This window comes from Phocoena phocoena, chromosome 10, assembly GCF_963924675.1.
Source record: "Phocoena phocoena chromosome 10, mPhoPho1.1, whole genome shotgun sequence".
Taxonomy (NCBI): Eukaryota; Metazoa; Chordata; class Mammalia; order Artiodactyla; family Phocoenidae; genus Phocoena; species Phocoena phocoena.
In genome coordinates, this window is record NC_089228.1 from 43,529,035 (window position 1) to 43,549,367 (window position 20,333).

Here is a 20,333-nt window from a genome sequence, read left to right on the forward strand (position 1 = left end):
ATGAAATTCTACTCTGAATTCAGTTGTCAATTTTAAGACCTTAGAGCAATGTGTCACATTAATTGAAGAATATAAACATATCTATAATTTGTGATATATTTTATCCTCTAATGTAGACTAAAGACATTTTTATGATTTTTCTTTTAATTTCAGCAAGATCCATATATAGCATCTATGGAACACCATACCGATTGGGTAAATGACATTGTACTCTGTTGTAATGGGAAAACATGTAAGTATTTCTTTGAATTTTGGGGCTGCTGGAAGATTTTAATTCAATTTGATATATTTTTCTTTTTTTATGTAAGCCTTTTTATTGAAGTATAACATACATACAGAAAAGCACACACACCTCGAGAGTACAGCTCATTAAAATTTTACAAGGTGAACATCCATATCAAGAAACAGATTACCAGAAGCCCCTTTATGCCACCCTTTCAGTCACTACCCCTTGTCCCAAGGTAACTGCTCTCATGTCTTACAAGCACTATTGATTAGTTTGCCTGCATTGTCATTGTATATAAATAGACTCATACAACATGTATCCTTCTTTTAACCTTATTAATATCTCTTTTTGTTTTCATTATAGTAAGATCCATTTCTTGGTTTTGCAATCTGTGTTAGAGAAACTTTGCATAATCAAATTAGTTGTGCCTTCAACTGAAACATTAAAAAAAGTCTGTCTTGCCTATCTAAAAAAATATTTGAGACAAAATACAATAGGTTTTAGAAAGAACTTTCAGATATATATGTATATGTGTATGTGTTTATGAATATTAAGATGTTTGAATTAATGTTAGGAATGTTATAAATATTCAATACACATAAATATTCAAATATTTATGTATGAACATTTTGTATGTATGTGTGAAAGTTTGAGACAATGTTACATTGTTTTACGTTAATTCTTTAAAATGGTGTTAAGTCACATTACTAAGGGGTTTAATTCTTTGCCTCTTCTAGTAATATCTGCTTCTTCTGATACAACAGTAAAAGTATGGAATGCACATAAGGGATTTTGCATGTCAACATTAAGGACTCATAAGGTAAAACAACTAACACAATTTTCAATGTCTTTAGTGTAATACTGAGATCTCAGTACTTCATGTGGGTCATTTGCTTATTGATCTACAGAGTAGATCAGAGTATGTGTATTTTGTTGCAGGATTATGTAAAAGCCTTAGCATATGCCAAGGATAAAGAACTGGTAGCATCGGCTGGGTTGGACCGACAAATATTCCTTTGGGATGTGAATACTCTAACAGCATTGACTGCCTCAAATAACACTGTCACAAGTAAGGTGTTTGAAAAAAATTTCTTTGAAAGTGATCCCAATTGACATAAATAAAGAATGGTTTATAAAACAAGTTTGATAAGTTTGCATTAAGAGAGTGGTTCTACCTACAGCATTCTAGCCCCCAAGAGTATGATTAGACAACAAGGAACTAGTTTCTCACTGCAATCTAAAAATGGTAACTTCTCCAGGTGTAACCTGGTTATTTTTGTACATGTGCATGTGTTAGCTCCCTAGCTGAAGTGTAAGCTTCCACAGGGCAGAAGCGCCTGTCTTATTACTTTGTATATCCCAGCTGTGCCTGGCCCAAAGCCACACTCTAGGCAGATATTATTGATGGAGGTGGTGATTACCTGGCAAAAAGTAGGCAGTTTTTGACTTTAAAAGTGTTACTGTATACTAAGAGCCTTTGAGTTAATGGCCAACTTGGAAAATACCCAAAGGAAAGAAAGGGTTTTAGTGCCAATATTGTGGGACCCTTTCAGAGCAGCCCTAAAGAATCCAGCCAACTCTTCCTGAACAGAAGAGTTCAGGAAGGCTAACCTAACATCTAGAGGCAATTCAGAGAGATTCACAGCAGGTTAGTAGCATGGATGCCTCATCAACTAAGAGATCTCAATTACCCAGTCAGATCCAGACAGGTCTAGACTTGAAACTCAGCTCACACTTGGCCCAACCAATAATAGTTCTCTAGGCCAGGTGTCAGTAGGGATTCTTGAGAGCACATTTACGGCTAAGCCTGGCCTAGAAGGTCTGTGTTCGGGATATGGGCCTGAACTATCTAGATTCCTACATAACAGGTCCAATTTGTCATGACTGTGGAATACTCATGTTGATATAACTAACAGTTCTAATATAATCTAGTGTGTGCCAAGAAGAGTAGGTTGGGAGACCGGTGTTTATAATTTCTTAAATATTATTTTGCCCTTTTTCTCAGGAAATATGTGAAGGTCTAAACACTGTTCTTCCCTTGTTTTCCGTGATTTTTCACCTGTACACAATCTCAGGGATTCAGCAGCTGGTCCCCGCTGGGGGCTGTCATAATACATCATTTAGCTCTCTCTATATGTAAGGCCTGCCTGAAAGAGGCACTAACAAGAAGGAACGAAGCAAAAAAATCAGGATTGTCCCAAGGTCAGAGACGAGGCTTAGTGGTTATAGATTCTGCAACAGATATGTCTTGCTTAGAATTGTTTAGAGAGGATATCAAATAAGTTTTTTATAATTATGGAGGTAATAATAATAGCTAACATTGAGCATTTAATACAAGCAGTTAGTTTTCTAAATACTTTACATGTCTTTACTCACAGCATCTCGGTGTGTTTGTTTAAATTTATTCTTTGTTGTACAGTTGGAATCATACTCTATAGACAATTTTATATACATACTTCAGTGGTATTGAGTTCTGAATCAAAGGGCATGAATATGATTCTTGCTACACATTGTCTAATTTCCTTCTAGAAGAGTTGTACCAAATTATCATTCCACAAGTAATGTATGAGGGTGCCATTTTAACTGTATTTTTTGAGAATTAAGTATTGCCTTGTTTTTTATCTATTTGGTAGGTGAACATTGTATTTTTGTTTTGATTTGTGTTTTCTTGTAAATAATGAGTGTAGCCATAGTTTTCATTTTTATTGGCACATGTGCATCTTTGAAAATACTTTACTTATGCATATAGTTTCTTAAATGGCAGTGCAATTCAATTTAGCAAATATTTATTGAGCACTTGTGTATGCTCAAATCCAGAAGAGATGTAAATTTTGTTAACAATATTATGATTTAGAATTATTTCCATTATAGGGATTTCTTTTCCTTAGAGTACTCATAAAGATAAGATTTTCTAAATCGAATAATGAAACTTGCAATTTGTGCTAACTAGTTATTAAACAGCTATGATTTTAACATATAGCTCCATTTATCCTTACTAGCTTCTTCTTTAAGTGGGAACAAAGATTCCATTTATAGCCTGGCAATGAATCAACTGGGAACAATCATTGTATCAGGGTCCACTGAGAAGGTAAGGGGAAACTTAAAGGGTATATTTTAACACTAGAAAGTAAAGAAACCAAAATAATTTGATCTGGGTAATTACAGAATATATAGACAGCGGTTTTGCCTGGTGGCTACTAAAATAAGGTTTTATTTGAACAAATGAGAGTATAACTGTATAATTACTGTCGTGTGTGGTAACAGAGGTGGAGGGTGGAGTAGGGGAAGCCTGTGCTTTTTTTGACATTAAAAAGACTTCCTCCTACTTAAAAAAGTTGGGAGCCTTGGACACTGTCTATTGGCAGAAGTAGTACTTCCCTCTCAGAATTTAATAGTTGTCATTTGATTTATAAAAGTCATCCATTATTTAACTTTGATCATTTGTATGATACTTTGTTAAAATTCACAGGTTTTAAGAGTCTGGGATCCAAGAACATGTGCAAAACTAATGAAGCTTAAAGGGCACACAGATAATGTTAAAGCATTGCTGTTGAACAGAGATGGCACACAGGTATGCAGTTCACATGAACATTTACCTACTGACCTTGTCAAAATTTCATACAGCAGAAGCTCCCCCACTTTGTATATTGTTGCATAGTTGGTTTGAACCAAAAGCCACACATATTAGAAACTGTGGTCTAATTTTTAAATCCTTAAAATCCTCAGTTGCACATATAATAATCCACATTTCAAAATCTCTCTGTTTGCCTAACTTTTAAATAAAGACCAAGCGAAGGATTTCCTAAGAATAATTTTAATGCAAGTGAGTATATGCAGTATTGATATGTATAGCTGAAATAATTTAAAATGTTCCCTTGTGTAAAGCAGAAGGAAGCTTTGGTATTGAATGCTTTCTGGCAGTGTAGTAAATGCAAAATTTCCTCACACTGGGTCTGTTTTCCAAGCAAATCTTGTCAGTTGACTAGGTAGATACAGTCTGTAGATTTAGTTGTCTAACATAGTACTTAGAGTGAACATTTCAAAGAAAAACATTTTGGTAATGTTTGAACATGTATTAATACTCTGTTGGCCACATAATTTGTGAATTATATATCACAATTCTGTCCTGTAGCAGTAGAAAAATGATCTTTCATCAGTGTAGATAATAAAAAACAAAAACTGAGCACCATTTTATGTTATGACATACCTCTACCATGTACTGCTGCCATTTTTTGCATAGGGCAGGGATCATTGGAATTGATTGTGATTGGTTTAGAAGAAGGAGAGTATGAATGTGATGAGATGAGAAACACCATTGGTCTGTTACTCCTGTGGAAATTATGTCATGGAAGTTGCCTCACACATGAATTAGAGAAGCCTTTGTCTCCAGAGGTGAAAGGAAGGTTTGAAAAACTAGCCAAAGGAAAGAAATTATTTTTTCAGAACCAGGCAGAGAAGCTTGAATATTCCCATGGAGATCTTTGGAGATGAAGGATCTTGATATTAAAGTATTGTGTGACCTTGAGGAGAGGAATCTACTGGCCCCTAGTTTGCTTATCTGCAAAGTGGGAGTCATAATATTTAGTTAGTGTAATTGGTGAGAAGAGTAGAAATAATAAGTATATTCTTGTCTGTAAGCCATGGCATTTTCTAGAGCTCTTGAGTTTCTTCATAGCAGCATTTTCATGTGAGTCTAAGAAGCCCAGTACAGGGGAATTCTCTGGCAGCCCAGTGGTTAGGACTCCATGCTTTTATTGCCAGGGCCCAGGGAACTAAGATCCCACAAGCCGTGAGGCGTGGCCAAAAAAAGCCCAGTACAGTTAGCTCCTCACTGTTGCAGTAGCTGCTAGGCTACACTTGAGATGGTTCTCCATGCCTAGTTCTTTTAGCTTTGTCCAGGATTGAACTAGATCATATGGTCTCCATGGGACTGTGCTTAACTAGAGGCTATAGACAAGATGGTTTCCAGAAATGGGCTGTGGGCCTGTCAGACTTTCTTAAATCTCCTCCTGTCTATTACACTCCATGCCTTGTTTCCTATATAGACAATTATGAATGTGCTTTTACTTAAGACGATTTAGGTAGCACATTTACTTACACATGCACTTCACCTATAGTCAGTTCCACTTACTGAAAGCAGAGAAGGTGATGTAGTACTACTTTAAAAGCTGCCTGTCATGGGCTTCCCTGTTGGCGCAGTGGTTGAGAGTCCGCCTGCCGATGTAGGGGACACGGGTTCGTGCCCCAGTCCGGGAAGATCCCACATGCCGCAGAGCGGTTGGGCCCGTGAGCCATGGCCGCTGAGCCTGCGCGTCCGGAACCTGTGCTCCGCAACGGAAGAGGCCACAACAGTGAGAGGCCCACGTACCGCAAAAAAAAAAAAAAAAAAAAAAAAGCTGCCTGTCAGCCTTAGAGTAAATAATTAAGCAGATACCATTCCTCCTCTCGTTCCTTCTTCATCCATTTTCCTTATTGGCAACGAGAGACTAAATGTAGATTTAGCCACCAACAACACGGCATCCTTACATTAGGGAATTGATCAGAAAACATCTGTAATAGCTACTCAGCTGAGAAAAGAGAGGAGGAAAAAAGAAACCTTTACATACTGATTCACAAACTCTTGCAACATGGAAGAAGTAACCATCGGTTACTGGACCAGAGTATATACTGCATCTTGTAGAGTTGCCGTGCAAGCTTCTAATGTAGGGTCTCTGCTGGCGTTGTAAGTCAGGGACTTATGATAAGATATGTATAATAGACCAAAGAATCCCATCGATGTCAGCCTATTGCCTCACTTCCTTCGTTGTATTGATAGTAAGATACTTAGCAAGTCTTACTATCTGAGGTCTGTCACCATGGCAGTTGTTCTGATTGTGCCAACATTCATGGGCCAAGCCAGCTGACTTTTCAGTCCTTGTACTCACTCAGGCAATTGCTTGAGGATCTGGGACAACCTGCCATCTTGCTCTGAGTCAGTCACATCCTTGTGTGTCACTCACAGGGTTTTCCTTGGTAATACAAGTCCTGCTGAACCTAGCTCATAGGTCGGGGGTGTCTCTGAGCATTAGGTCACTCCTTGCCCCTCACTTGCTCACTGGGCTGCTCTCTATTGGCAATTACAATTGTGTGTAAGCGACCATCTGAGAAACACTTTGTGTTGGTCAACAGCAGCCTGGCCCCAATACACTGGTACCTCTCATGTCCATTGGCAGAAGCACAGAGCACCTGATCAGGCTATAGAATCTGTTCCCCCAAGTCTGACTTAGCAGAACCATTTGGGGCATTCTGTCCTAATCCCAGAGGCCACCTCATAATGAAGGGGTCTTCATTTTTATCCAGTGGAAGGGTGGAGACAGTGGGAAATGTTTTGATGACTCCTCTAGCTCCTATAGGATATCAGGTACTAGAATTCCTATAAAATGGGCACATCCTTCAACCATACTACCAGATGCTACAAAGATGTTCGCCTGCATATTACTCTAAAAGTGATTGCTGTCTATTTGGGAGCCTGCTTTTTAGCAGTCTTAGAATACTGACTACCATCAAAGATTATTTTGTATTCTATATCAGGGTTGATATAGAACTCTAATATACTGTGTTTCCTCATGCACTTTCACCTGTTGCATTCTGGGTTTGGAACTTATCTCTTTACTGCTGTAAGTCACCCAGCCTGTGAGGACTTTCAACCCATCATCTTTGCCTTCCTTTTCCTAAAGTTGTCAGACCTTATTCCCTGAAGATATATGGTCTAGAATCTGAGTGATCAAAGCTTTACTAACAGCTTTGCCACCACAGAGTAGCATCTCTTCCTGGAGTGGAGAGCTCCTCCCTGCCTTCTCCCCATCAGACTGCCACAGTGCTCCTACACACGTGATGAAGGTTTGCTTGCCACCTTACTCCTGACAGTTTCTTTATTGGTTAGTCTCTTGGTTCTCTTGTGAACTAGTTGGAATTGGTGACTAAAGCACTGATGCTCCTGACAGCTTATGGGGGAGTCTTTTAGTATGGTGTTTGTTTAATTAAACATGTCTGAAGGCCCCTTCAAGTCAGAGCAGGCCAGTAAATCCTTAATATTCCTGAAGGCCTCATCTGTTCAAACACTGTCCAGGTCTCCAAGCCCACAACTATCTTCTCTTCTTTGAAGGTCTTTGCCTGCTTAATTTCATACACCAGCACCAGCAGTTCCTTTCCCCTCAGGGTGATTTTTTTCCCCAAAGAAATAAGTTTTTATCCCTTTCCTCAGGTCACCACAGTAACTAGTAGAGAACACCAGGCATGCTGAATGTGAATGTGGGGTGGCTGATTCTGCCTGTTTCTGTCACACTCTCTGTGTGCTCAGCCCTGATTTGTGTACCTGCAACTTCTATGTAGTTGACACTCCTGAGCCTTTAGAAATTGTCAGAATTGCCAGTGTTAACTCTGAATGCCGAGGGTCTACATTTTGTATTAATGTAGCCCTATAAAAATGGATGTTGAACTTGAAGCTCATATAGGAAGTATCCAAGCTCACAGAGTGAGTGGCAAGCCTGGATTTTGCTTTTGGTTCCTGTCAGTAGAATCCAGGAGACCTGGCAGGCCATCAGGAATCCAGAGCTGTGAGGTGGGGGACAAAACAGAGGTGTGACCCAGGGCTGCAGAAGGCTTCCTTGCCTAGTGCAATGCTTGTCAAACTTGGCATACCAGGGCTTCCCTGGTGGCGCAGTGGTTGAGAGTCCACGTGCCGATGCAGGGGACACGGGTTCGTGCCCCGCTTCGGGAGGATTCCACATTCTGTGGAGCGGCTGGGCCCGTGAGCCATGGCCGCTGAGCCTGCACGTCCGGAGTCTGTGCTCCACAACGGGAGAGGCTACAACGATGAAAGGCCTGCATACCGCAAAAAAAAAAAAAAAAAAAAAACTTGGCATACCAGAATGACCTGGAGAGCCTGTCGAAACAGATTGCTGAGCCCCACCAGAGTTTCTGCCTCATTAGGTCTGGAATGGGAACGGGGAATTTACATTTTTAACATGTTCCCAAGGGATGGTGATGCAACAAGTGGCCAGGTACACAGGACAGAGGAAGTTTTGCTCAGAGGGTTCCCCTGCTTGAGCCCATACTGTTGCCTTTGGTCGTTTCAGGCTATGGTGTATGCTTGTCAGAAGTCTTTATCAGAGTCAGGAATACAGGTTGTTAGAGGTGTGTGTTTGACATTGTGGAGTCAAGAGCGAAGACAAGTGCAAAGCACAAGAAAGCAGGAACTTTTTGGCAGGTTTCTAACCTTAGCTTTCTTTGTTCTCAGTGCCTTTCCGGCAGTTCTGATGGGACAATTCGCCTTTGGTCCCTTGGCCAGCAGAGATGTATAGCAACGTACCGAGTGCATGATGAAGGTGTTTGGGCTCTACAGGTCAATGACACCTTCACACATGTGTACTCTGGAGGAAGGGACCGGAAGATTTATTGTACAGACCTAAGAAACCCTGACATTCGGGTGCTAATCTGTGAAGAAAAAGCACCAGTTCTCAAGGTATGTCATATGTTTTAGTTTTATGATTAAGATTGTTACATGTGCTAGCCAAATACAGCAAAATCAATATTAAAAGACAAATCAACTGTGAGGTTGTAAAAAGATACTTGTTAGTCACCCATAGAAGAAATGGCGATTTCATGGGTACATCAGGGATGGATGGCTCTCGCACTGGCGAATCCTAGTGAGCTGGCCCCAAAGTGCTCCTGAGCTCTCCTGGCTTTCCTAACCTGTCCTTAGAGGAGGAATATGAGGAGTTCAGGTATCTGAGAGTGGACAGCAAAGCAGAAATTTGTCCACTGCCTCAAGAGGAGGATGTAGAAGAGTTCTCCTGAAGAAGAGGGGAAGCTGGTTCATATTCCAAACCATCACTGACTCAAAATAGTCCTGGGTGGTGGGTAAAAGGGTACTTGAGAAGCCATCCAAATTGACACCTGCTAAAAGTGAAGCCTAGAAAATGGCCAGTCATCATTGACAAGATGTTCAGTCTCACCGATGTTCACAGAATTGCACATTAAGACAACGGTGAGGAGATTTCCAGGTTTAAAATGGAGGCATAAAGGCAGCACTCCCCCCCACCCCTTCTCAGAAATCATCTGAAAACAACAAGGAAAGCAGGAAACAATTGTAAATACTCATCATCTACGAAACTAAGTGACATCTGAAACCACAGTATAGGAGGAAGGACTGAAAAAGGGAATAGAGGTCAAATGAGATACTTGAGAGGATGCCTATGGTCTAAGAGCTCACATAATACTGGCCAGTTACAGTTCTTTAAAACAGATGGCACAGCCTAATGGACAAAAGCAATAATCCTTTAGAGAAGCAAGAGAGTGGAGGCTAAAATACAGGCACAGCATGTGTGCAGGAAGCACACTGATGGGGAGAATCACGTATGGAGGAGAAACTGCACTGCGAGTCCCGCAGCTGCCAGGATCTCTTGGCTGTGGAGAAAAAGACTAGAAGTGTTTAGCACAGGCATAACCATGTTGTAAGGAGCATCACTGTGAACTGAAGAGGATTCCTACTTGCTAGTGGTTCAGCCCTGTCCCCATGTCTAAAAACCTGCAATTTCCTGGTGCAGGAAGAATAGTGGGCAAATGTAGAGTCATTCCATTTGCATAATGTATACATGGGTATATGTGTATTTTTATGTGTATGGTATTTTAAAAATATAGGAGGACACAGTAAACTGTTCACAAAGTACAGTTGTATTCCTTAAGCAAATGTGTGGGGGGGTACATTATGTGGGTACTTTTCCTTTTGCTGTGTTGTTAGAATGGTTGTTTTGGTTTTTGCTACAAACATTTTCCAAGAAAAAAACATATTTCCTTGTTACTAAGAACATGAAGACCAAACACAGGAGTGACAAAACCAAAAAGTTATAGTAAGTCATCCTCTTGACTGTACCCATCTAGAACCCTTAAATTATCCACACTTGAAACTTTAAGCCACTGTTTTTGGTAAGTAGTCACCCCTATTACACTTTTATAGGGCTATGAATTCCTATAGCAAAGAGACTCATTCTTCTGTGCATCGCTAGCTTTTAACACACGCTGTGGTATCGTCAGCACACAGATGTTGAATGAAGGAGTTGATATTTAATAGTGTATAGCTGGTCCTGGCAGTTCAGAAGAGCCAACATTCCACAAAGCAATATTTTTGTGCTTTATTTCAGATGGAGCTTGACAGATCAGCTGATCCCCCTCCTGCAATCTGGGTTGCAACAACGAAGTCTACAGTAAATAAATGGGTAAGTGAGCCACTGTATATCTGGCAAAGGTTTATAAACATGTGGTTTGTTATCACGGACCTCCCAGGTACCAGTAGCAAATGCTCAGTATGAGCCTGACTCTCAGCATGCTTTTGGACAGTGACAAAAATCTGAAAGCCCCTATGAATGCAGGTGTGATCCTAAGGATTGTACAAAAATTAAGGTCATAGTCAGAATGCAGCTTCTGACTTCTTTGTCAGGAGCCAAGATACACATTTGATGTGCTTAGAATAAGCACTGTTCCCTGATAAAACCAGTAAAGTACAGCTTTAAAGTAGTACAGCTTCTGATCTCATGAAGCTGTATTTGAAAAGAGGCAGCCCAAGTACCAACACAGCAGGGAAACTCTAGGATTCTGTTTTTCTAAACGTAGAGAAAGCAGAAAGTTGTTTTTTCAAATTCATTTCCTTTTTCTTTATAGCATGAAGAACAGGTATAGAAATAAAGGATAAGCAGAGAGAAATCACAAAAGTACTATTAATTCTTAAGTCTTAATTAGAGAAGATTAAAGTTTTCTCGCTTACCAGACTGTTTGTGGATAACAAAAGAGAAAGTGTTTGCGTTTATTCCTGTTTATATGTAGATCAAGTGGTCTTTCTCTGTACTTGTAAAAAAAAATGTTATATAACTTGTTTAAATTTCATTGTGCCAATTTGAGATCAACATAGCTTTACCTGGAAGAGTGCCTAGTCTTCTCTCCAAAAAGACAACATTCCCTTCTTAATTTTTGTTTTGTATTTTTTTTAATCATGGTAGGTAATTGTATTTTGTGACTAAGTATTTTTTGATTGATGTTGTTATTGTCGGTTTTTCTCATTTGTCCTTTGTTGTTGGTTTCTTTTTTGTTCTTTGTTTTTCTTGCCACTTTAAACTAATTGGCATAAAATGATTAAATAATGAATTTTGTTCCTTTAGACATTGAAAGGAATTCATAATTTTAGAGCCTCTGGAGATTATGACAATGACTGTACAAATCCTATAACACCCCTTTGTACACAACCCGACCAGGTTATTAAAGGTAAGTAAGGATATTGGAAGGTATTGTCCGTTTTACTGAAGTTAATTATACTTGCGAAGAAATTGACAAAAATAAAGAAGATGACCTTCCTTTAAATGTAATCCTGATGTCAACAAAAGACTAATAGTATATTGGTTTGTTTTTAATAGAAGAAAAATATTTTTTAAATGCTTTTTAGTGACTTTAAAAATTGAGCTTTCTTGAGTTAATCTTTTTGCCCAGCATTAGAATAATCATGGTCTTGGTAAAGCCAGCAACCGCTTTGTAAAAGATATAAGATTTAATGTTGTCTTTTGGCACAAGCCAGAATGGTCAGATCTGGCCCCTGAATTCTGCATGCTACAACTGCAACTGACAGCTCTGACTTCAAGGGGATTAAGAGTATTGAATGGTGTGTTTATCTATAGTTAGATGTCCACGCTGTGACCTTTAGGATAGAATGTCCATTCAGGAAAAGGAAGATAGGAAACAAAAGTTAATGAGAGATAGGACTAATTCAGAGATTTCCTTACATCATGTGGACTTTTCCTAGTGGGTAAAAAAATTATTAAGGGGTTTGTTCTTAATAATTTTCCACTAGTAGACCCTTGAAGTGAATGGAGAGTCTTTTAATCTGTTATTAAAATCAGACAGTTTTTCTTTGGTTAGCCTTACATTGCCTTAGGTATAATTATATGGTATTCTGATTTACCTTCTCCTTTCTGGGGGCTAGTATGATTTACATTCTGTTACAATACATGCCAGTTAACATTATTGCTGTACTGTGAATTTAAATGTAGGATTGTTTTCCTAATTGTGTGGATTTGTTTCCTTTAGGGGGTGCTAGTATTATTCAGTGTCACATTCTTAATGATAAGAGACATATATTAACCAAAGATACCAATAATAATGTGGCATATTGGGATGTATTAAAGGTAAGTATCTTTTTGTAATTAAATATAGGTTATTGGGTTATGTATCCCTTTATTTTTTATTGTAGTCTGTATGTGTATATGTGTTACATGTGTGTGTGTATCAAATAACCAAGATAATTATCATATAAATAAAGATTTAATTGCAGCCTTATTTTGGGGTGGATATTTATATTCTTATGTGAATATTAGATAAGGCCATAGTTTATCTTTTTTTTTTAGGGGTACGTGGGCCTCTCACTGTTGTGGCCTCTCCCGTTGCGGAGCACAGGCTCCGGATGCGCAGGCTCAGCGGCCATGGCTCGTGGGCCCAGCTGCTCCGTGGCATGTGGGATCTTCCCGGACCGGGACACGAACCCGTGTCCCCTGCATCGGCAGGCGGACTCTCAACCACTGTGCCACCAGGGAAGCCCCATAGTTTATCTTTTTAAGTACCCAGAATTTGAATGGAACCGTTTTCTCTGTTTAGTGTATTACAAACTGTGTTGTGCTGCCTTCCCTTAAAATGAAAACAACAGAGTTCCTCATCCTTGAAACTGTTGACGTTTTGTCAGGGGGGCGGGGGGGGGGTGCGGGGTAGGATCTGTCCTATGCATTGTAGGATGTTTAGGAGCACCCCTTAGCCTCTACCCAGTAGATGCCAGTAACCACCTTCATCCCTATCCCCCACTTCAGTTATAACAACCAAAACTGTCTCTAGATATTGCCAAATGTTTAGGAGGAGGAAGGAAGAAGAAGGATGCAAAATCACCCTGGGTTGAGAACCACTAGAGTACACAAAATAAGTTTGGCCATTTCTTAGGATTTATAGCCATCACTGTGAGCAGCAGTTACTACTTTGGGTCATGTTACAGTGACTCCTTGGATAATTGAGATGTATTAAGCTGTTCAACCACATTATAAATAGCACTGAAGAATTTATAGACAGATTGAAAAGTTTGCTTTTAGAATCCTGACAAATGTTCCTTCTTAGTGTTGTTGTTATATTTGTTCAAAAAATATTTCTGGGGCTTCTCTGGTGGCGCAGTGGTTGAGAGTCCGCCTGCCGATGCAGGGGACACAGGTTCATGCCCTGGTCTGGGAAGATCCCACATGCCGCGGAGTGGCTAGGCCTGTAAGCCATGGCCGCTGAGCCTGCACGCGCGTCCGGAGCCTGTGCTCCACAACAGGAGAGGCCACAACAGTAAGAGGTACGCATACCACAAAAAAACAAAAAAATTCTGGAATGAATGAATACTGTGTGCACAGAACTGTGCTGAGGGTCACAAATGATGAAAAAGTATATTTCATGATCCCTTTTTGTAGGAGGGACAACAGAGCACAAGATAGCTTATGGACAAAGGTGATTACTTACAACTGGAGAAATCAGGAGAACCTCACAGTGGAGAAATCATTTGAACAGGGCCTTAAAGGATTCCAGCAGATGGATTATGGGAGGGCATTTTAGGAAGAGGGAGTGAATGGCAAAGGCACAAGAGGAAGGTAATCAAAACATACTTATTCAGGGCCAGGTGAACAGTTTTGTATAGCTGGAGACCAGAGTAAGTATAAGAGTAGTAGGGGTGTGTAAGGATGAAAGATGAGATTCACGTCATTTACCAAAAAGTCATGAATTTCAGGCTCCAGGCTTGGCCTTTCTTTGGTACTTCCTAAAGATTCTTAATCATAGATGATTTTAGAGCAGGAGAACCCTATGTTCAGAGCAGTAGCAGTACGTATCATGGGAAAGAAGCTGGAAGTCAGGAAGTCAGTTGTCTTAAGCATAATGACTTGAGGATCTAAAGAAAGAGATGGATGAGTTTTGGCCACTGTGAAGCCTTGGAGAGATCCTGGCCAGACCGAAGACATCAGATCTCATTGTCCTCCAAGCCTTCCACCCTCCCCTGGAGTCCCTCAATAAGACGATTTGATCCAAAAATAAAAGGAGAGACAGATGTTGGGTATATTTTAAAGGAAGAATTGAAAAGATCTGGTATTTTGTTTAGGTTCCTGGTTATAAGGAACAGAGGTTCACTTAAGTTAACTTCTGGATCCAAAGAATAAACACATTTCTTTCTCGGAAAAGGGGACTGTCTCTGAATGGAAACCTTGGCCTAACTAACACATCTCCTCCCTGTAGCGCAGCTGTGTGGGAAATCACATTACAGAACAGTTGCTTGGTGAGCATGGCTTCAGAACAAGAGACCTTAGTTGAGTGGAAAATTTAATTGCAGTAGGCTCCAAAAATTCCAATTGGTTTTTTTCCTACAGTAGAGATGTGCTTGTCAGGGGACCAGAAACTCACGTTTGTTTCAGAGAGGGGTTCTGTGAAGACGGAGAGGATCCAGAGTAGCTCTAAAGGACCTCATCAGTAGGAATTTGGCTGCTTCACCACTAATGTGGCCCTAGCTCTGCCCTGTGGCTAGGCTTTACCTCATGCTGCACAGCATCTGACGTTCTCCAGAATATCTAACAAAGTCAAATCGAGCCAGTTCCTCTTTGATTTTCTGCCTATGAGTCTGATGTCCTCTCTTGGTCTAATTAGCTGAAGACTGAGTAGAGTCCTTTTGTCTGAATGGGAGGTAGTTCTGCTTAGATGGGGCGCTCAGCTGGCATGCACCATCATTGGCATTTTTGTGTCCCTGGCAGCTTCCCATATCCAGACACTAGACCTTGAGGTTTTAAGATCAAGTGATCAGGCAAAATAGACATGGCATTATACAGAAATATGGAAGTCAGGAGTATTTAGGACCATAGGCTCAGAGTTAGAGCTGCATTCTGACCTTGGCTCTGCCAGCTACTAGCCAAGTGATCTCCAGAATATGCTTACCTTTGTCTTTATTCCTAAAATCTGGATGGTCCATATTTCTTGGTAATGTTAAGGGGATGTTTGAGGAGTATTTACTGTAGTGACTGACACATAATAGTTAGGAGGCTGTTGTACTAATACAGGCGAAATATTGGATATTCCTCTAGAGTGGGGTGGGAACAAGGGGAAAAAAACAGAATGATTAGAAAGAGATTTAGGCCTATAGATAAGAGTGATGCTTGAATAAAAGGGAGTATCAAGAAAAGGAAGGAGCAGAGATTAGTCCTAGGTTTCAGGATTAGTTTGTTGAGTGGAAGTGATACAGGGAACGTAAGAGGAGAAAGCATTGTTGGGCGAAAGGGACATGGTGAGAAAGACAACAGATTTGGATTTATGTGAGATATCTGGGTAGAGGTGTTTGCTGGGCAGAGAGCTATACAACCTAATGCACAAATGAAAGAACTGGGCTGGAGAAATCGGTTCAGCCGTCTTCAGCTGTGGATTATAATTGGAGCCATGAGAAAGGTCAGAGTTCCTAAGGGATACATCTATACTGAAAATAGAAGAAATCAAGTCATCTCCCTTTTAAGAATTTTTAGAAAAAGAGGAAGCCACAAAGGTGTGTAATAAAAAGGGGTAAGAAAACGAAGAGCTCAAGGACTAATTAAGCATTTCAGAAAGGAGCTTGTGGTTAGCTGCATTGGCCTGCTGAGAGTTTGTGTGAGACGGTGGAATGGAACGTGCACATGGATCTAGCCAATAAAGAGGATGGTGTCTGGGGAGAGCAGTTTCTAGGGAGATCTAAGGGCAAAAGCCAGATAGAGTGGGTTGAATAGTGTTTGGGAGGTGAAGAAACAGAATTTGAGGGGAGACAATCTTAGATGAAATTTGACTTTGGTGAGATGGGCAGGAAAGGCAATAGCTGGAGAAGATTTAGGCATGAGAAGGTCAAGCAAGGGAAGGTTTTGTTTTGGTGTTTAGGCATTTTTAAGATGGGAGAAATTTGATCGTGGTTCACTGTTCATGGGGAGAAGCCCATAGACACATGAGAAGGTAAATGATGGTACAAGGTCCCCAAGAAGCAAGAGGTGAGGGGATCCAGAGCACAGAAAGGAGGGGCACCTTTTTCCTTGCACCAGGAAGAACAGTAGCAGAAAGTTAAGAGGATTCTGTCAAGGCTTCTCTTTTTTTGAGAAGTAGAGGTCAGAGTCATGTGCTGGGGGTAGTGAGGGAGGTGGTGGCAGCAAGGTCAGGGGTATGAGGAGAGTAGAGATTTGACAAAGATGTTGTGGAGGACTGACTTTGGAAACAAGTTCCAGGTAGCATTAATGACTGTATGTTTATAGTGGGAATACTGTCAAGGATTTGAGAGGCCATCTTGTCCTGTGTGTTGTCCATGTGGATGTTCATATTGTCCAGGATGCAAGCAAGATCTCAAGATGGGTTTTAAGACATTATGCCAGGCTCAAGTTGCCATTGAATGAGGGAGATGAGGGAGAGTGAGCACAGAGGTTGCTAGATGGCTGTGAGGAAAAGGGGTACGGTTTACTGCAGCTAAATGATATGGGCTCAAAGAAATAGGAGTTTTTACATAGTGATGGTGGAATGATGGTCTCTGTATGCCATTAGAGAGTTATGGGATGTAGGAGATGATGCAGAGTCACCCTTTGAGAAGACAGCTGATGAGATGGGACCCTCAGGAAAGAGCCAGTTTGCTGTTAGGAAGAATAGGTAGAGGGAACGTTCTGTGATATTGTTCAGGATTGAGATGAACTGTGATTGGAAATGCTCCATGGCACGAGGGGAAGTTCAGGACATACTTTTGGGGAGCATAGATATTTAGGGAATGAATAAAAAGGATTGTAATGGTCAAGAAAGAGAAACTTAAAATTGCTGCCTATATTATAGCTGTTGTCTGAAGGTATTGATAGCTTCACAATTCTCCTAAAGTGCTTATAAACTGTTATTTGTTCCTTGAAGATTTTTTTTGCTTCATTTGACATTGCTTCCTGATAAGTGTGGTGGTATACTATATCAGTATGAGCAAAATTAGGTTACAGTTTCCCAAAAAAGAACAGTTTGTGGTTTTTTAATTTAAAATTTTAATAGGACGTAGTTACTTAAAGGTAAATGCTTTAAGATAAAAATATTTGACCATGTTCTTTTTGGAATGTATTTAAGACTCCATTATATTTAGGCAAATGTGTAAAATTTTGAGTAGCTAAGTCAGAATCAAATCAGTTGACCACTTAACATTGATAATTATCATACTTTATTTTTGATGTATAGGCATGTAAAGTTGAAGATCTGGGCAAAGTGGATTTTGAAGATGAAATTAAGAAAAGATTTAAGATGGTATATGTACCAAATTGGTTCTCAGTAGACTTAAAAACAGGGGTAAGTTAGCAATTGATATTTGTGCGATTTGGGATAGTTGAAAATTTCTAATATAGCTCAAAATTAAGTATTATTAGTTATGGAGTCCTGTGTTTTTATGTATGAAAGGAAAAAATTTTATGCAGTTTAAATGCCTTTTCATATGCCAGTATATTAAATTGTAGTTGCATTGAATCACCCAGAAACACATTTTGGTTCTGACTCTGTGGCTTAGCACTTCAGTTAAATAGTACAAATAAGTAATGGTTTAGAGCCTTATTTGGAGAATGTATTCACATGGAATGTCACTAACAATTTTTTTCTTTTGACAGATGTTGACAATTACTTTGGATGAGAGTGACTGTTTTGCTGCTTGGGTTTCTGCAAAAGATGCTGGCTTTAGCAGCCCTGACGGGTCAGATCCAAAACGTGAGTTTAAGTGTCCTTCTTTCCCTTTCTCCTTCCAAAAGAGAAGGTGGATCTGTGCTGTTTTTTTATGTGCTCATCTTTTTTTTTTAAACAATATTTGGGTTTTTCAAAAATCATTTTTCAAGAAACCTGTATATTCTCTCATATGGAAATGGAAAATACTATTCATTTTAAATGTTTTGGGGGTCTTGATTTTTCTCACAATCTATGGCTTAGCTTTAACAATTAAACATGCAGCACACTCTCTACCCTTAAACCATGTGGGAAGTCTGTTAGGTTAGGAAAGTGAATCTAGGAAACAGTTTTTCCCCCCCCAATTAAAAAAAAATTATTGAAGTATAATTGACATATAATGTATTAGTTTCAGATGTACAATATAATGATTCAATAGTTGTATATATTGTAAAATAATCACTACAATAAGTCTAGTTAACATCCATCACCATACACAGAAAATTTTTTTTTCTAAATGAGAATTTTTAGGATCCTACTCTCTTAGCACCTTTCAAATATGCAATACAGTATTAGTAACTACAGTTGCCACGCTGTATATTACAGCCCCATGACTTATTTATTTTATAACTGGAAGATTGTACCTTTTGACCCCCTTCACCCATTTTACCCATTCCATTACTCCCCATATCTGGCAACCATCAATCTGTTCTCTGTATCTGTGAGCTTTGTTTTTTGGCTTTTTTGTTTTTAGATTCCACATATAAGTGGTATTTGTCTTTCTGTGTCTGACATATTTCACTTAACCATAATGCCTTCACGGTTCATCCTTGTTGTCGCAAATCGCAAGACTTCATTCTTTTTTATGACTGAATAATATTTCTGTGTGTGTGTGTATGTATCACATTTTCTTTACCCGTTCATCCATTAGTGGACAATGAGGTTGTTTCTAATATCTTGGCTATTGCAAATAGTGCTGCAGTGAACATGGGGGTGCATATATCTTTTTGAATTAGTGGTTTCCTTTTCTTTGGATAAATAGTCAGAAGTGGAATTACTAGATATAATAGTTTTATTTTTGAGGAACTGCTGTACTGTTGTCCACAGTGGCTTCACCAATTTACATTCCCATCAGTAGTGTACAAGGATTCCTGTTTCTCCACGTACTCTCAAACATTTGTTACTTGTGGTCTTTTTGATAATAGCCACTCTGACAGGTGTGAGGTGATACGTCATTGTGGTTTTGATTTGCATTTCCCTGGTGATTAATGATGTTGAGCATCTTTTCATGTACCTGTTGACTGTGTGTCTTCTTTGGAAAAATGTCTATTCAGATCTTCTACCCATTTTTTAATCAGATTGTTCAGTTCTTTTGCTATTGAGTTGTACGAATTTTTTATATATTTTGGATATTAACCCCTTTCAGATACATGATTTGCAAATATTTTCTCCCATTCACTAGGTTGCCTTTTCATTTTGTTGATGATTTTCTTTGCTCTGCAGAAGCTTTTTAGTTTGATGTAGTCCCACTTGTTTATTTTTGCCTTCATTGCCCTTGCTTTTGGTGTCAGATCCAAAAAAATCATTGCCAAGATCATTGTCAGTGAGCTTACTGCCTGTGTTTTCTTCTAGGAGTTTTATGGTTTCAGGTCTTACATCAAGTCTTTAATCCATATTGAGTTAATTCTTGTGTATGTTGAGAAGAGACTCATCTTCACAAGAGTCTATTATATTTTGTTGATTATGAATGTAGCATGTAGAAATACCTGATATATATAAATATAGTGTATTGGCTTTGTATGGAAATAGCCCTTTAAAGACTACAGTTGCTGTTTTTGTTTGTTCATTTTTAAAGAATGGCTGTATCTGAACAACCAAATAGAGTATGTGTTTGCTCCATATTATCACAGCTTTAAACATTCTAAGATAAAATTTTAATAGACTTCGTGATATCTCTAAATCTTGCTTTTAAACATCCTTGGCATTGGGTTAAGAATGTAACATCAGTTTGTGGAAACTTGTAATTTTTACTTCTTTCCCTCTATTTTTAGGTTAAAGCTAATGATTCTCTTTTCCATTTCTTTTTTATATTAACTCTTTTGCAGTGAACTTAGGAGGACTTTTACTCCAGGCCCTCCTAGAATATTGGCCTAGGACGCATGTGAATCCAATAGATGAAGAAGAAAATGAAGTAAACCATGGTTCGTGTTTTTATATCAGGATAATTGATTTAAATTTTACTCAGAAGTTAAGGATACTTAGATTGTGTGTTATCCTGAGAATGTTTTCTTAAAAAAATTAAGCATTTGCTAAAGTGTGACATAATAAATATATGTGATGTGCCCAATTTACTGCC

The 20,333-nt window shown here is 39.2% G+C and overlaps 1 protein-coding gene across 6 annotated transcripts in view; it reads left to right on the top strand.

The window, feature by feature from the left end:
• WDR48 (WD repeat domain 48) overlaps positions 1 to 20,333 on the top strand; it is a 46,679-nt gene that overhangs the window by 15,720 nt on the left and 10,626 nt on the right. For 2 of the 6 annotated variants that reach the window (XM_065884746.1, XM_065884745.1), the window contains 12 exons: positions 154 to 232; positions 964 to 1,046; positions 1,166 to 1,295; positions 3,226 to 3,314; positions 3,696 to 3,797; positions 8,505 to 8,729; positions 10,408 to 10,482; positions 11,419 to 11,521; positions 12,338 to 12,435; positions 17,510 to 17,617; positions 17,929 to 18,025; positions 20,083 to 20,178. In XM_065884746.1, coding sequence (XP_065740818.1) covers positions 154 to 232; positions 964 to 1,046; positions 1,166 to 1,295; positions 3,226 to 3,314; positions 3,696 to 3,797; positions 8,505 to 8,729; positions 10,408 to 10,482; positions 11,419 to 11,521; positions 12,338 to 12,435; positions 17,510 to 17,617; positions 17,929 to 18,025; positions 20,083 to 20,178 — 1,285 coding nt within the window. Of the gene's footprint in view, positions 1 to 153; positions 233 to 963; positions 1,047 to 1,165; positions 1,326 to 1,388; positions 1,473 to 3,225; positions 3,315 to 3,695; positions 3,798 to 8,504; positions 8,730 to 10,407; positions 10,483 to 11,418; positions 11,522 to 12,337; positions 12,436 to 17,509; positions 17,618 to 17,928; positions 18,026 to 20,082; positions 20,179 to 20,333 lie in introns of all 6 variants that reach the window. The other 4 variants (XM_065884750.1, XM_065884751.1, XM_065884747.1 and 1 more) reach the window with 4 other exon arrangements.